At 36.0% G+C, this 16,534-nt stretch overlaps 2 protein-coding genes across 2 annotated transcripts; one reads left to right on the top strand and one right to left on the bottom strand.

Annotated features, from left to right (window-relative positions):
- The first annotated feature begins 843 nt into the window (after positions 1-843).
- LOC131640057 (uncharacterized) lies at positions 844-6,331 on the top strand. Its single transcript, XM_058910468.1, has 5 exons — positions 844-856; positions 1,249-1,771; positions 1,877-2,259; positions 4,129-4,281; positions 6,288-6,331. Exons 1-5 carry the CDS (start codon positions 844-846, stop codon positions 6,329-6,331), a joined length of 1,116 nt encoding a protein of 371 aa, XP_058766451.1.
- A 2,578-nt stretch (positions 6,332-8,909) lies between these two features.
- LOC131640058 (uncharacterized) lies at positions 8,910-10,091 on the bottom strand. The gene has a single exon (XM_058910469.1). It carries the CDS (start codon positions 10,089-10,091, stop codon positions 8,910-8,912), a length of 1,182 nt encoding a protein of 393 aa, XP_058766452.1.
- Positions 10,092-16,534: the final 6,443 nt, after the last annotated feature.

Genomic DNA, 16,534 nt, shown 5'->3' on the forward strand with positions numbered 1-16,534 from the left:
TACATTCATATCATGGTGTGCCTTGAAACAAAGGTGGTTTGCTTTGAAACAAAAGCGAGGCTTAGATTCTAGAGTGAATCGGAAGCGGTAAACTATATGTTTACGTTTGGTGGGCTTTGGTCTTGTCCGGATCGAAAGCGTGGCTTGGATTCTAGACATTGAATCGGAAAGCGGTGAAACCTTGGGTTCACAATTTGGTACCACATGCATCGCGTCACATATCTTGCATTGAGTCACATTAAAATTATGCGATAATTGAGTGTGTGAAGTTGATGTAGTTGTGATATGTGTATGAGTTTGATAGTTGAGACGGGTGGAGTTTGAATACATACTTGACAAAATGTGTGAATATGTGATAACTATGATTGTGTGCTTTCTTGAGAATATAATAGTAGAATTGAAATATTATACTATTTAAGCATGTGGTATATTCGATAACATGTGAAATATGTGTTGATTACTATTATCTATTTTGTTTTACATAGTATGACTAATTACTTGAAGTGTTGAATTAACCGTTATATTCTGTTATACTTTCTTCATAATGGTTCGTACTCTCACCCTTCTGTTTTAATGTTGCCCTCGTTTGGCGACATGCAGGTTCTGGAGTTTAGTAGCCGTGTGTGACCTAGCCGGAGGTTCTTCCTTGGTTATTGGAGACTAGGTAGTGAGTCGATGCTCTGGTCATGTAACACTGGGTAGACTAGGTGTATTGAACTCATGTTATATTTGCGTATGTATTATGCTATGACTTGTGAACTATTTATTGGTGACATGTCTTTTGAGAGGCTTACAAGCCAAACCTTTTGATTATGTTTTATGTCGAATTGAGACTATTAGTCGATGTATGATCATGGTATGGGACATGAATCATTATGAATCACATGAGTATCATATTTTTCCGCTGTGAATGCATATCCAGGTTAAATTGTGATTTTATATTGAGTGTTATTAAAATGACCAGGAGTATTGTGCTGTATAGATAAATGCTGTCAGTTTTTTTAAGGTTTTTAGTTCTTCTAAAAGCATCGATGTGACGCCCTTTTGAATTATATGCATGTTATTCTCTGATTATATGTTAAATATTTTGGGTATAAAAAGGGGTGTTACATTAGTGGTATCAGAGCATGGTCGACCATTTGGTCAATAGTAGTTAATGTTTTCTTATCTTGTTGTATTTGATTTGTGTATCTGACACAATCGATACTGTTTGTCTGGTTGTTTGGTTGTTTAGAACGATGGTTGCAGGAAGGAATGATGATGCTATTGCTAAGGCATTGGCGATGTTGGCTGGTGCTATTGGTCAGATCCCTCCAGCGAATGCGGGTAACCGGAACGGGGATGATGATGAGTACCGTGCTTTAGGGAGATTCCAGAGGAACAATCCTCCTGTCTTTGAGGGTGAACATGAACCTGACAAAGCTCAAGCTTGGCTGAAGGCGATTGAGAAAATATTCAGAGTTATGAACTGTACTGATGCTCAGAGAGTGCAGTTTGATACTCATATGCTGGAAAAGGAAGCTGAAGATTGGTGGAACAACACTCTTCAGAGGTCTGAAGAAGATGGCATTGAGGTTACTTGGGATCTTTTCCGTGATGTCTTCTTAGAGAACTATTTTCCTGAAGATTGTCGTGGGAAGAAAGAGGTGGAATTCCTTGAGTTAAAGCAAGGAAATGGTAATGTTGCTGTTTATGCCGCTAAATTTCAGGAGCTTATCAAGTATTGTCCTCACTATAATACCGCTAATGTTGAGAGATCAAAATGCTTGAAGTTTGTGAATGGCTTGAGACATGATATCAAGAAGGCTATTGGTTACCAACAGATTACCCGTTTTACTGAATTGGTTAACAAGAGTCGGATTTATGATGAGGATAGTAGAGAGAGTGCTTCTCTCTACAAGAGTTTGAAAGGAAAGAATCAGGATCGTGGGAAACCGTATGATGACAAGAGGAAACAAGCTGGTTTTAGCAAGAAGCCAAGTTGGGGAGGATCTTCTACTCCACTTAAGTGCTTCAAGTGTGGTGTTGAGGGTCATAAAGCTGCTGAGTGCAAGAAAGAGGTTACTACTTGTTTCAAGTGTGGCAAGTATGGTCACATAGCTACTAATTGTAGAGGTGGTTCGAATGTGACTTGTTTCAATTGTGGAGAGAAAGGCCACGTTAGTACAAAATGTGACAAGCCAAAGAACGAGCAAGCAAAAGGAAAAGTGTTCGCATTATCTGGTGCGAGAGCCACAACTGATGAGAGGCTAATTCAAGGTACGTGCTTCATTAATGGTACACCTTTGATTGCTATTATTGATACTGGTGCGACACATTCTTTCATTTCCTTGGATTGTGCTAGAAGATTGAATCTTGTATTATCTGATATGCGTAGAAGTATGGTTATTGATACACCTGCTATGGGTTCTGTTTCTACTTCTTATGTATGTCTGAATTGTCCATTGAGTATCTTTGGTAGAGGTTTTGGGATCGATTTAGTTTGTCTTCCTTTAGAACAACTTGATGTGATTTTGGGTATGAATTGGTTGGAATTTAATCGTGTGTATATCAACTGTTTTGATAAGACGGTCATCTTCCCTGAGAATTGTATTAAAGAAGATTTATTCTTGTCCGCTAAGCAAGTCGACGAATCAGTTCAAGGTGGAGCTGAATTGTTCATGTTGTTAGCAACCTTAGATGTGCGAGAGAAGAGAACCATTGAGGAATTGCCTATAGTTTGTGAATTTGCGGAGGTATTTCCTGATGATATAATTGATTTACCACCAGAACGAGAAGTTGAGTTTTCGATTGATTTAGTTCCTGGAACTAGTCCTGTATCGATGGCTCCATATAGAATGTCCGCTTCAGAGTTGAAAGAATTGAAGAGTCAACTTGAAGAATTGCTTGAGAAGAGATTTAATCGTCCTAGTGTATCGCCGTGGGGTGCACCTGTTCTTTTGGTCAAGAAGAAAGAAGGTTTGATGAGATTATGTGTTGATTATAGACAATTGAACAAAGTGACGATTAAGAACAGATATCTACTTCCGAGAATCGATGACTTGATGGATCAGTTGGTTGGAGCATGTGTGTTTAGCAAGATTGATTTGAGGTCTGGTTATCATCAGATTCGCGTTAGAGCTGAGGATATTCATAAAACTGCTTTTCGGACGAGGTATGGTCATTACGAATATTCTGTGATGCCGTTTGGTGTGACTAATGCACCTGGTGTGTTCATGGAATATATGAATAGGATCTTTCATGACTACCTGGATAAGTTTGTTGTGGTATTCATTGATGACATCTTGATTTACTCTAAGAGTGAGGAAGAGCATGCTGAGCATTTGAGGGTTGTTTTGTCCGTGTTGAAAGAGAAGAAGTTGTTTGCTAAGCTATCTAAATGTGAGTTTTGGTTAAGTGAAGTAAGCTTTCTCGGGCATGTGATTTCAAGTGGAGGTATTTCTGTTGATCCTTCGAAGATTGAGGCTGTATCCCAATGGGAGGCACCTAAGTCTGTTGCTGAGATTAGAAGCTTTCTTGGTTTGGCTGGTTATTACAGGAAGTTCATTGAGGGGTTTTCGAAGTTGTCGTTACCGTTGACGCAGTTGACTAGGAAAGGTCAAGCCTTTATTTGGACTTCGCAGTGTGAAGAGAATTTCCAAGAACTCAAGGGAAGATTAACTTCTGCTCCCATTTTGATTTTGCCAGATCCGTTAGAACCTTTTGTGGTTTACTGTGATGCTTCTTTGTTGGGATTGGGAGGTGTTCTAATGCAAAGAGGACAAGTTGTAGCTTATGCTTCAAGGCAACTCAAAGTTCATGAGAGGAATTATCCTACGCATGATTTGGAGTTGGCAGCTGTGGTGTTTGTGTTAAAGCTTTGGAGACATTATTTGTTTGGATCAAGGTTTGATGTGTTTAGTGATCACAAGAGCTTGAAGTACTTGTTCGATCAGAAGGAGTTGAATATGAGACAAAGAAGATGGTTGGAGTTCTTGAAGGACTACGATTTTGGTTTAAACTATCATCCTGGTAAAGCGAACGTTGTAGCCGATGCATTGAGTAGGAAGTCATTGCACATGTCTATGTTGATGGTTCGAGAGTTTGAATTGTTGGAACAATTTAGAGACTTGAGTTTGTTATGTGAAGAGACTTCTAATGGTGTGAAGCTTGGCATGTTGAAGCTTACTAGTGGTATTTTGGATGAGATTCGAGAGGGACAGAAATCTGATTTGGGTTTGGTTGATCGATTCACATTGATCAATCAAGGCGAAGGTGGTGACTTTCGAATTGATGAGAATGGTATTATGAAGTGTCGTGATCGAGTTTGTGTTCCAGATGTTGCGGACTTGAGAAAGAGGATTCTTGAGGAAGGACATAGAAGTGGTTTGAGTATTCATCCTGGCGCTACTAAAATATATCAAGATCTGAGGAAAATGTTTTGGTGGCAAGGTATGAAGAAGGACATAGCAGAATTTGTGTATTCTTGTTTGACTTGTCAAAAGTCAAAGATTGAACATCAAAAACCGTCTGGTTTGATGCAACCGTTATCTATTCCCGAGTGGAAGTGGGATAGTATCTCGATGGATTTTGTTTCAGGTTTACCGAGGACATCGAGTAATTGTGAGGCAATTTGGGTCGTTGTGGATAGATTGACTAAATGTGCTCATTTTATTTCGATGAGGATGGATTATTCAATGGAGAGACTTGTTAAGTTATACATCGAAAGAATTGTGTGCTTGCATGGTATTCCGTCGAGTATTGTTTCGGATAGATATCCGAGGTTCACTTCGAGATTTTGGGAAGGTTTCCAAAGCGCATTGGGTACGAAGTTGCGTTTGAGTTCGGCGTATCATCCGCAAACCGATGGACAAACGGAGAGGACTATTCAATCACTTGAGGATCTCTTAAGATCTTGTGTTTTGGAACAAGGAGGAAATTGGGATAGTTTCTTGCCTTTGATCGAGTTTACTTATAACAACAGTTTTCATTCAAGCATTGGAATGGCACCTTTCGAAGCGCTTTATGGTGAAGGTGTAGAACTCCTTTATGTTGGTATGAGTCGAGAGAGAGTGCTGTGGTTGGACCCGAATTAATTCAAGAGACTACGGATAAGATTAAGATGATTCAAGAGAAGATGAAGGCTTCTCAAAGTCGCCAAAAGAGTTACCATGATAAGAGGAGGAAGACTCTTGAATTTGAGAAGGATGATCATGTGTTTCTTCGTGTTACGCCAATAACGGGAGTTGGTAGAGCGTTGAAGTCACGTAAGTTGACACCACGTTTTATTGGTCCTTACCAAATTTCGGAAAGGGTGGGTGAAGTAGCTTATCGGATTGCGTTGCCACCGTCTCTTTCTAATCTCCATGATGTGTTCCATGTGTCTCAATTGAGGAGATATATTGCGGATCCATCGCATGTTGTTCAGTTGGATGATGTTCAAGTAAGAGATAATTTGACGGTTGATACAACACCTATGCGAATTGAAGATCGTGAAGTGAAGAAGCTTCGTGGTAAGGAGATCGTTTTGGTGAAAGTGGTATGGGGCGGAGTCACCAATGGCAACATCACTTGGGAACTCGAGGATAAGATGAGGGAATCGTATCCGGAGTTATTTGTTTGAGGTAATTTTCGAGGCCGAAAATCTTTTAAGTTGGGGAGAGTTGTAACAACCCGTTTTTTTTATAGTATTTATTTTATTATAATATTTTATATTTTTAGAGTGTTAATTAATTATTTAATAGTTATGAGATTTAATTATTAATTTAATTAATTAAACTTGAGTGCATTTGTGTTTAATAGAATTAATTAAGTTATTAGAGAGTTAGATTAATTGGGCCTATTTATTAGAGTAATAAGCAATTGGGGGGGTGTTATTAATTTTAAAGCCCAAAATAATAAATAAAGATAGTGATAGAGGAAACAAGGGGTAGAGACATCATTTTATCAATTTGCTGGTTTTTGAAGAATAGAAGTGGAGGAGAGGAACAAGAAGAGGAACTAGGGTTTTGGAGGAGAAAACAAGAGGTAAGGGGGAGAATCCCTAATCATTGTGGGCTAGTATAATGGGGTAATTGGTAGATTAACATTTATATTTATCCATAGTTAATCTTATAAAATGTGTGGTTTAATTTTGTTTAGTAGAGTAGAATCTGTTGACAAATTGAAATTAAAAAAAAAAATGCCGGAAATGAGTGTTCCTGTGTTCATAAAATTTTGAGGCTGGAAATGAGACACCGGATGATGTCATGCTACAGTGACGGACGGAGTGTATGCTGGATAGCGACACTGTTTAATGTGTTTAATAGAAACTGTGTCTGTTTCATCCCTTGCATTTCGCTACAGTGACTAGTTTTACTCACATGGTCACATGAACTCACACTTTTTCTTTTATTATTGAATTAAAACGCCCTGTTGTTGCTGGACTATTGGTCATTTAGAAATGTGAAGCACCAATACCATTAATGGTTAGAAGTGCTACTGCTACTAGTTACTTGCCTAATTAATTCAAAACGTGAACCATGGCATGAGTTATGGAATGGAGAAATGTTGCTGTTAACTTGCTATTGGCTAATGAAACCATGAGTCACCAATATACTTTATTGATAGAAAGGCTCATGCTACTAGCCATTGGTCCCATGTGAAAACGTGAGATACATATCATATTTATTGATAGAAATGGCTACTGTTCACAGCTTTTGGCCAAGTAATAATTTTGTGAATCACCAATTCATTTTGTCAATAATTTTATTGGATGGAAATCATTACTTAAATTACTTTATTTATGGAAGTGACTACTGCTATAGCTATATGTGCAAGTATGGTACTATGAACATGAGGCTCTCATATATTTAGTGAATGAAGTGCCACTTAAAGCTATTGGTTGGTCAGTTAGAAAAAAAACGTGAAACACCTTTTGCTGTTGGATGAACATGTAACCGTGATACATCTTTGACAAATAAGAGTGTGGGGTTCCAATACATCTTAAGGCTATTGCACATAGGTTGTCAATTAGAAAGAAATGTGAATACCATCATACATCATGGTGAAAAACGTGAAGTACATATACATTAACTAATAAATTGATATGTTCCTTGATTTTCCAAAGTTGACATTTTTATGAGTAGTTAGATAGTATACTTATAATGGCTTCTTAGTTTATTATGAAAAAAGTAAATTCTATATAATTGATAAATTGTGAATTAGTATGTGATTATATTAATTATTAGTGTTAATTGAAATGGTGGATTAGAATTAGATGTTGATTATTATATGTGGATAATGCTTATGTGATGAGAATGTTGTGTACAATATTGTGGATAATTCATAGAGTGGATTATTGTGATATGCTAAATATTAAGATGGTAGAGATGATCTTAATTGCATATGTTTGTTAACATTGTACATACATTCATATCATGGTGTGCCTTGAAACAAAGGTGGTTTGCTTTGAAACAAAAGCGAGGCTTAGATTCTAGAGTGAATCGGAAGCGGTAAACTATATGTTTACGTTTGGTGGGCTTTGGTCTTGTCCGGATCGAAAGCGTGGCTTGGATTCTAGACATTGAATCGGAAAGCGGTGAAACCTTGGGTTCACAATTTGGTACCACATGCATCGCGTCACATATCTTGCATTGAGTCACATTAAAATTATGCGATAATTGAGTGTGTGAAGTTGATGTAGTTGTGATATGTGTATGAGTTTGATAGTTGAGACGGGTGGAGTTTGAATACATACTTGACAAAATGTGTGAATATGTGATAACTATGATTGTGTGCTTTCTTGAGAATATAATAGTAGAATTGAAATATTATACTATTTAAGCATGTTGTATATTCGATAACATGTGAAATATGTGTTGATTACTATTATCTACTTTGTTTTACATAGTATGACTAATTACTTGAAGTGTTGAATTAACCGTTATATTCTGTTATACATTCTTCATAATGGTTCGTACTCTCACCCTTCTGTTTTAATGTTGCCCTCGTTTGGCGACATGCAGGTTCTGGAGTTTAGTAGCCGTGTGTGACCTAGTCGGAGGTTCTTCCTTGGTTATTGGAGACTAGGTAGTGAGTCGATGCTCTGGTCATGTAACACTGGGTAGACTAGGTGTATTGAACTCATGTTATATTTGCGTATGTATTATGCTATGACTTGTGAACTATTTATTGGTGACATGTCTTTTGAGAGGCTTACAAGCCAAACCTTTTGATTATGTTTTATGTCGAATTGAGACTATTAGTCAATGTATGATCATGGTATGGGACATGAATCATTATGAATCACATGAGTATCATATTTTTCCGCTGTGAATGCATATCCAGGTTAAATTGTGATTTTATATTGAGTGTTATTAAAATGACCAGGAGTATTGTGCTGTATAGATAAATGCTGTCAGTTTTTTTAAGGTTTTTAGTTCTTCTAAAAGCATCGATGTGACGCCCTTTTGAGTTATATGCATGTTATTCTCTGATTATATGTTAAATATTTTGGGTATAAAAAGGGGTGTTACACACCTCACCCAATGAATTGTTCTCTTTTCCTTTACTCCCCCCCACAAAAACTTGTTTTGAATGCTAGTGAATTTTTTCACTATTTTGCTAGGAGCTTTAAAAAGCACCCTTTTTAATCTACCCGCCAACAACTTAGCCACCACCTTATACATGCATCCCACCAAACAAATAGGCCTATAATAATCCAAAGTTAAAGGATTAGTAACTTTTGGGATTAAGGAAAGAAAAGATGAAGTAATGGCGTTTGATATAGATCTTCCGTCAAACACATGATTAAAGTACTTCACAAAATCGAGTTTAATGAAATACCAACATTTCTTAATGAAAAGAAAAGAATACCCATCCGGACCCGGACTTTTATCTCCCCCACAATCCCACACCGCTTCCTTAATTTCTTCTTCTAGAAAAGGTTTTTATAAATTCACCACTTCTTCCGCACTAATGGCATTAAAAGGGATACCATCCAACACCGGTCTAACCCCATCCGTTTCCAAGAATTTAAAACCAAAATCGTTCCAAACCTCTTCTTTTACATCATCCACCGTCTCTTTCAAGCCTCCGGATGTAAGAATCAGGCCTAAATGATTTTGACTTCTTCTTTGCTTCATCACCTTGTGAAAGAAACCGCTATTAGCATCTCCCTCTTTAAGCCACTTAGATCTAGATTTTTGAATAATCATATTCTCCTTAATCCTTAAGTTCTTCCAAAAATTACCACTAGCCTCCTTTCTCAAGTCGAGATTGTCAATAAAAGAAGGACTAGAAACCGAATCCAACTTTTCATCCGCTAAATTAATATTGCGCACACACTCTTCTAATTCCAAATCTATCTTCCCAAACACCTCTTTATTCCACACCTTAAGTTTGTCTTTCAAGATCCTAAGCTTTTCCTTCAAGACGAAATCACCTCTACCTTCCACATCTATACTTTTCCATTCCTTCTCCACAAAAGGTAGGAAAGAATCCAAAGAGAACCATTCGTTGTTGAATTTAAAAGGTTTAGGACCCCAATTGGCAATATCCGTCTTAATCCATATCGGACAATGATCCGAAATATCTCTCTCCCCAATCAATTGTCCAACCACCCCCCATCTATTGATAGCAACACTAGACAAAAGAAATCTATCGATTCTACTTTTCGCCTTACCATCTCCACTAAACCAAGTGTATTTTTTCCCGTTGCATGGAATGTCCACCAACGAAGATTTATCAATGAATTCCGTGAATAATTCCGCCTCCCTATTATTAACCAAACCTCCTTTACCCTTTCTTTCCTTTCCATCCTTCACCGCATTAAAATCCCCACCCACAATCCACTCACCATCTTTGTACTTTTCCTTCAAGGATAAAAGATCCTCCCACAAAGCCTTCTTTTTGGGAAAGTCGCAAGAAGAGTACACATTAATTATGTAATAAAGGTTAAGATCCCACTTCAATTTGATCCCCAAGAAACCTTCACCTTTGAAGCTAAACAAAACTTCCATTTTCTCATTATTCCATAAGGAAAGCAAACCCCCCGATCTACCTCTCGAATTCGAGTAAGAATAACCAACCTCCGAAGAAGCCCAAAAACTCTTAGCAATCTCCTCATTCATGCTTGACGCCTTAGTTTCTTGAATTAGAAAAATATCTGCTTTGCCTTTTTTGATTAAAGAATTAATCCTCCTCCTTTTGAGTGCATTCACTCCCCCTCTAATATTCAACGATCCTATAATCATTGGAACACACTAAAAGACTCCTTCCTAGCTTCCTCTTCTTTTCCTTCCCTCTTCTCCAAGGTATTTAATAAAGAAACAAGGTTACTCCGCCCCTTCACGTCTACCACCCCCAACGCCACAATAGCCGACCAAAGTTTTTCACTCACATTATTCTTCAAAAACTCCCATTGTCTATCGTTACTTCTCCGGATATCGAATTCCTCGATCACCACTACCAGCCCCTTTAGAAAAATTGGCTCTGTCAAACTCCTTTTTTTTATCCTTACAGCTCCCTCCTTTGACAAACTTATTGCTAGACTTACTTCCTCCTTTGCCTTCAATCTTACCTATACCTCCCATATCTTTCAAGAATCTCCATTTAATTTTTTTCCCACCTAACCTATCCATCTGCCTCTCCTTCATCTTCTTACCATCACTTACCTCCAATAACTCTTCATCATCCACAAGTTTCAACACAGATCCTGAGTTGCGAATGTGCACAACAGCCGCATCAAAATTTCCATTTGTATCCACGGAATTAGGGGCCAAAACAGAATCAGCGGCGCTACCCCTACTCTCCACCAAACCGTCCGCTGAGACACTCATCGAAATTGATTTAGGAATGGAATGTCCACCCCGGCACCACCAGTTGAAGCAGCAGCACTCCACACCTCAACCAACGCCGCACTACACTTCAATGGTGACAAAACAGTTCTCTCGACCCCCTGCAGTTCAGTACTGGAATTGACCGAAACCGCAGCATGAAGGCCACTGCACACCTTCAGAAAACCGCTGCCTCCCGCTACTGTATTAGACTTACCCAAATGTCCCAACCCAAACAACTCACCGCCCTTTCCATCAATAGAATCAGTGAATAATTCAATTGAATCAACAGGGGAAGTTGATCAAATAAAAGCATTGTCATCTAAACAGTCATCACTGATAAAATCCTCAGAGTCAGAAGAGACACGGGAAGTATGAATGTTCGACGTACCTGCATCGTAGCGGAGTTGGCCCAAAGAGTCTTCCCTCACTGTCAACCGATATCTCTTGTTATCAACATTGACTTGAATCGATTCAGGACATAAGAAATCCGAGGACACTCGCAGCATAATTCTTGCGACATCGAAACATCTACCCGCCGCTGTATTCTCATCAACACATATAAAAGATCCCCAGAACTCTGCCAGTTTCACAAAAAATTCAAAATCCCACGCGTGAACCGGGATGCCGTAAATTCTGATCCAAACAACACGACTCGCATCAATCACACCTTCTTCCCATTTCTTGACCTCACTGAACCAAGTATTCCACCACGAAACCTCCTTACCTATGAAATCCTCTACATACCCCTGTTCCAACTCTTACAGCAAGCAGAGATTGCCTCCGAGAGGCGAGACTTTGACAGCGTAAATACCTTCCAACTCCATCTGAATTTGAATGTTGTATGCGGCACCCGGAATTAAAACTTTCCCCACAAAAGCCCTTTTGAATCTCTCCCTATTCTTAGAAGAAGAAGAGAAAGATACTAAGGCCGTAACCGTCTTCTCAACAACACCTTTGCTACCGCCATCAGACAATACTTCCGCAAATGAACGCGCGTCTCTATAGCCAAACCCCTCACCTCTGTTATCTCTTCGCACACCAAACCCCCTCTTCCTGACAAAATCACCACCTCCTCCTTGAGAAATAATGCCTCTCTGAAATCTAGGAAGATTGACATGAATCTTCTTTCCTCCTATTAGGATATTGTCCAAACGAACCGCCAGCATCTTCCCGTCACCTTCAACATCCACGAAGCGAGCAAAGCCAAAACGTTTGCCGACATTGTTCCTCCTTGGCGCAATAGAAACCTCAACAACCTTACCCACACAACCGAAAAGATCGAATAAATCCTTGGCCGAGTGAGAATCAGGAAACTCCGATACATAGAAGGATTGAACATCCTGCTTGACGCCATCTTTGGGAAGATTAAGACTTCTCCCTCCCCAAGGAAAACAATCCCAACTAGACCGACCCTTCTTGACAGAACGATCATACGACACTCTCGTCCAACCGCCGCCTTGAGTTCCTCCTCGCCCACCAAACATGGAAAACGAAAACAGATCCCCAACCTAAGAAAAGAGAGATTAGAAAAAACAGAAAATCGCCGGCGGAGAGCACGGCGCACCGAAGAAGCGGAAAAGCGGAACCCCTAAACCCAGAATCGCCCCTTGAACGCGACCCTTTAAATAAAAGTTGTTTCAAAGTTTTAGAATTGTTTGATCCTTTCTATCCCTTTCTTGTTATTATTCGGTTGCCGTGTTTTTTTTTTTTAATTTATTAAAGAAAATTTCATTCCAAAACAATTCAAACTATCCTTGTATCCTTATGTTTTTCTTACCATTAAAATTCATTTAAATTTTAATTTAAACATGGTTTATTGATCAATCTAAAAAATGATTAAATTTAATTTAAGAAAACATGTAGAGCATATTCACGGTGTTTTCAAATCAAAGTATATAGGGCCACATTTTATGATTAGTCCTACTGCATTTGCAGGTGCAACAATTGTTCGGATAATATTATTAAATTAATGGGATATCCTTGATTTCGCATAGGTATTGGTGTGTTACGTATATTTATTTCGAAAATGTAATAAGAATGAAAGGAAATAAAAGTAAAATTACGTAACCCAAAAGCCTTTATCATTTTTTTTAAAGATAAATTTTTTATTATATTTGGATCATAAATATAATTTTTCAAACTATACAAATATTTGGATCAACCATATATTTTTTTAATGTAAATATTATTTTTGTTTCGACATTATTTATAAAAATACTTTTAATAAATACATTTTTTTCCATTTAAAAAAATAATAAGATTTACTCATTAATTTAAAAATATTTTAAAATAATAAATAAGAAACATATATTTTCGCACATTTGAATATTTAAACTAAATTATAGAATATATATATATATATATATATATATATATATATATATATATATATATATATATATATATATATATATATATATATATATATATATATATATATATATATATATATATATATATTACATTAACTAGTGGAAAACCAACAAAATTAAAAATTAAAAAATTAATGGAAAAAGGAAAAAAAGTAGACTGCAAGATTATTGTATACATTTGGACTATAGTTTATTAAAATATTAAAAAAATAAAAAGTTAGTAGTATAATTCATAAGTTTTACTTTTATTTCTTTTAATATTACAAAAATTAAAATAACATGTGCGTTCGCACGGATGTTGGAATGATTACGTGTGCGTTCACATGGTATTGATGTGTTACCTGTTCGTGCGTTCGCACTAATTTTAACATGATTACTCCTATGTCCACACGGTACTGGTGTGGTAAACGTACATCCATACGGATACTGGTATGATACACACATTTTTATTTTCAAAATATAATAAAAATGTAAATAAAAAAAATAGTTTTACTAAAAAGGTTTATTATTATTTTTAAAAGACATATTTTTAAAATTAAAAAAATTGTATCAATTTTTTAAAAAAGACAGCAATAATATAAACTTCAAATATTCATATATTATCTTAAAAATTCTTGTATTTGAAACTAAAAATAATTTTAAAATTAAGATATTAAATACATAAATAATTAAAAAACAACATGTTTTTCTCGTGTTTGGATTCATATATTTTTTTAAATATTTTTTAATTGTGCAGAAAATGTAATAATATGTGTTCACACATATTTTGGCCCGACTACCTATGCGCTCACACGTTGCTGGAGTGTTACCCATGCGTTCACACTGATTTTTGCCTGGTTATCCGTGTGTTACACGGTACTGGTGTGCTATCTATGCGTTCATACGAATTTTGGTCTGGTTACCCGTGTGTTCATACAGTACTGATATGTTACCCGTATGTTACCCGCGCGTTTATACGGGTACTGATGTGGTATTCAAGCTTTTTTGACATACATCCTTTCCAATGTTACTTTTATTTCTACCACTGGTATATTACATGAATAATATAAGTCACCTTCTATAAAATTTTGATTTCTTATTGTAAATTCAAATTCAATTTTGAGAACATAAATATCATTTTGTCACTCATTCCATAAAATAAAATTGTTTTACCAAAATTATTTTACATTATTAATATATATTTCAATTTTTTATATATTATCATAAATAAAATATAATTTTAATATAATTAATTAGAAATAAATATTAGGATTAGGGATTTTGCATCTTAATAAAAAAGGGAGATTTTCACTCCGTTAAAAAGTTATTTTCCAACGTGCACATTTCCGAAGAATACATATTATTCCATTAGTCATTAACTATTAACTCATCAGGGACGGAGCTAGGATAAAAACTCAGGGGATTCCTATAATGAGTAAAATATACAAAGAAAAGTATAAAAAATATTAATGACATACATAATAAAAATGTACTAGTATTTCAATTACAACTCAAAATTTCAAATCACAAATTCATAATTATAGTTACAGTCAGTTGAATTGAAAATTACAAGTAATAATAAGTTGAATTAAAAATTACAGTAAGTTGAACTGAAAATCACAAATTCACAATTATAATCACAAATCCAATTAATAGTAGTATAAGTAACAAAAAGAAATTGGAATGAGATGTAAGTTGAATTCAAAATTTTGCAATAGCAGTAAGTTTAATTCAAAATCCAATTGAATATTACAAGTTAGTAACAAAAAGAGTTAATTAATAGCAGTAAGTTGAATAGAAAATTATCATTAAAACTTACAAAAAATTGGAATGAGATGATGTTGGCTCTGGCTGGTGGGACTGCTTCCTTAGATTGGGATTTGGGAGTGTGGTTGCTGTGTTAAATCTAAAAGTAATAATAACAGTAAAAAAATAAAAATAGGGGAGGATAAATTGGTAAAAATGAAAAAAAAGAAAGAAAAGGGTATTCCAGGGAATACCCTATACTGTAACCCATTAGTCATTTTTTGACTTATTTTGAATCAATACGTATTTGATTATATAGCTATGTTTCATATTTCTAGTTACTTCTGTCATAATATGTTATAAGTTATCATATTATATGATAATAAGTTTCATTCATATAATCAACCTTACCCATTATGCAACTTCTCTTATTCCTCATAGCAAAATCATTATGCAACTTCTCTTATTCCTTATAGCAAAATCCATAGCTCATTGACCACAAAGAGAGCATCTAGTGTAAAGTGACTCATGTATTCTTCCGGTTTGAATGATCCTAATCGCACTGCATCAGGTTTTAATTCAACCGACGTGTCGCTTTCTTTAAACGTTTGGAATTTTATTTTTAATTCAACCTCTAGTTTTCCCGACTTCTTGCAATTCGAATACCGATATCAGCCCGTGCTCTGCTGCTTTCAAGCTTCACATAAACTCTAGAGATCCTGACCGGGCATATCAATCCTCAGACCATGAAACGCATCAACGACAACCATTGTGTCATTCCTACTTTTCATCAAACATATAGAGGGCAAACTCAGACATGCCTTAAATCGGTAAATAGAAACACAAAAATTCACATACAGTTACTTCCATTAGTAGCATAAAATTAAAAAAAAGCATACACGCTACCTTTAAGATCATGATAAGGATTGAATGCATGCTTAATACACCTGAGAGATGTGAGTAGAAAAAGATTTAGGAACCAATTAGTTGAACAATTTCAATTAGAATTTGTTTATAAAAGCAATGACAGTATGGGTAATATTTAATCGCCTATAAAGGAAAACAAAAACCAGAAAATGTATTTTGATTCCATCTAACAAAATGCTCACCTATAATGTTCTTTCACGGTTTTATATTTGCCATTTTGCAAATAAGCCCGAGCCAAGTTCCTTAATATCCTCAATATCTCTTGTTCAACAGTTTTTTGAATTTTCTTACCTTGAGATCTCGCTTGTTTTGTCGACCTTCCCACAAATCGGAAGGAAAAGTAATACATGTTCTATACAACAACCAAATGGATAAAAGGAAATGGTAGTCAGTAATAAAAATAAAATAGACCTCTAATTAAAAGAAAAAATAGCTCATTTACCTCCTTTTGTTGCTACACATATTATAAACATGCTTGTCCAAATAAGTAGTAGGTTTGACATGTCCCTTTGGCGGCAAGGACGTGAAATCAGTTTCAAACTTGCCAAAACCTACATAACATCAACAGTCAATAAAGATGGACACTTTAAGGGAAGTGAAAAATTATAGAAATAATAAAACCATAGAAGATTTTGTTTACGACGATTTTATTAATGCAAATCCAGCAGAACCAAGTAAAGGATATGTTTAGGAAGTCATAAAAAAATTTAT

This window comes from Vicia villosa, unplaced genomic scaffold (genome assembly GCF_029867415.1).
Source record: "Vicia villosa cultivar HV-30 ecotype Madison, WI unplaced genomic scaffold, Vvil1.0 ctg.002925F_1_1, whole genome shotgun sequence".
Taxonomy (NCBI): domain Eukaryota; kingdom Viridiplantae; phylum Streptophyta; class Magnoliopsida; order Fabales; family Fabaceae; genus Vicia; species Vicia villosa.

Excerpts from the sequence above, each read along its gene's own strand:
- LOC131640057 (XM_058910468.1), top strand. Across the intron at positions 1,772-1,876 it reads GAGAGATCAAAATGCTTGAA|TAGAGAGAGTGCTTCTCTCT; the intron begins GTTTGTGAATGG and ends TGATGAGGATAG. Across the intron at positions 4,282-6,287 it reads CTTTCGAATTGATGAGAATG|AAACTGTGTCTGTTTCATCC; the intron begins GTATTATGAAGT and ends TGTGTTTAATAG.
- LOC131640058 (XM_058910469.1), bottom strand. The coding sequence starts at position 10,091 with ATGAATGAGGAGATTGCTAAGAGTTTTTGGGCTTCTTCGGAGGTTGGT.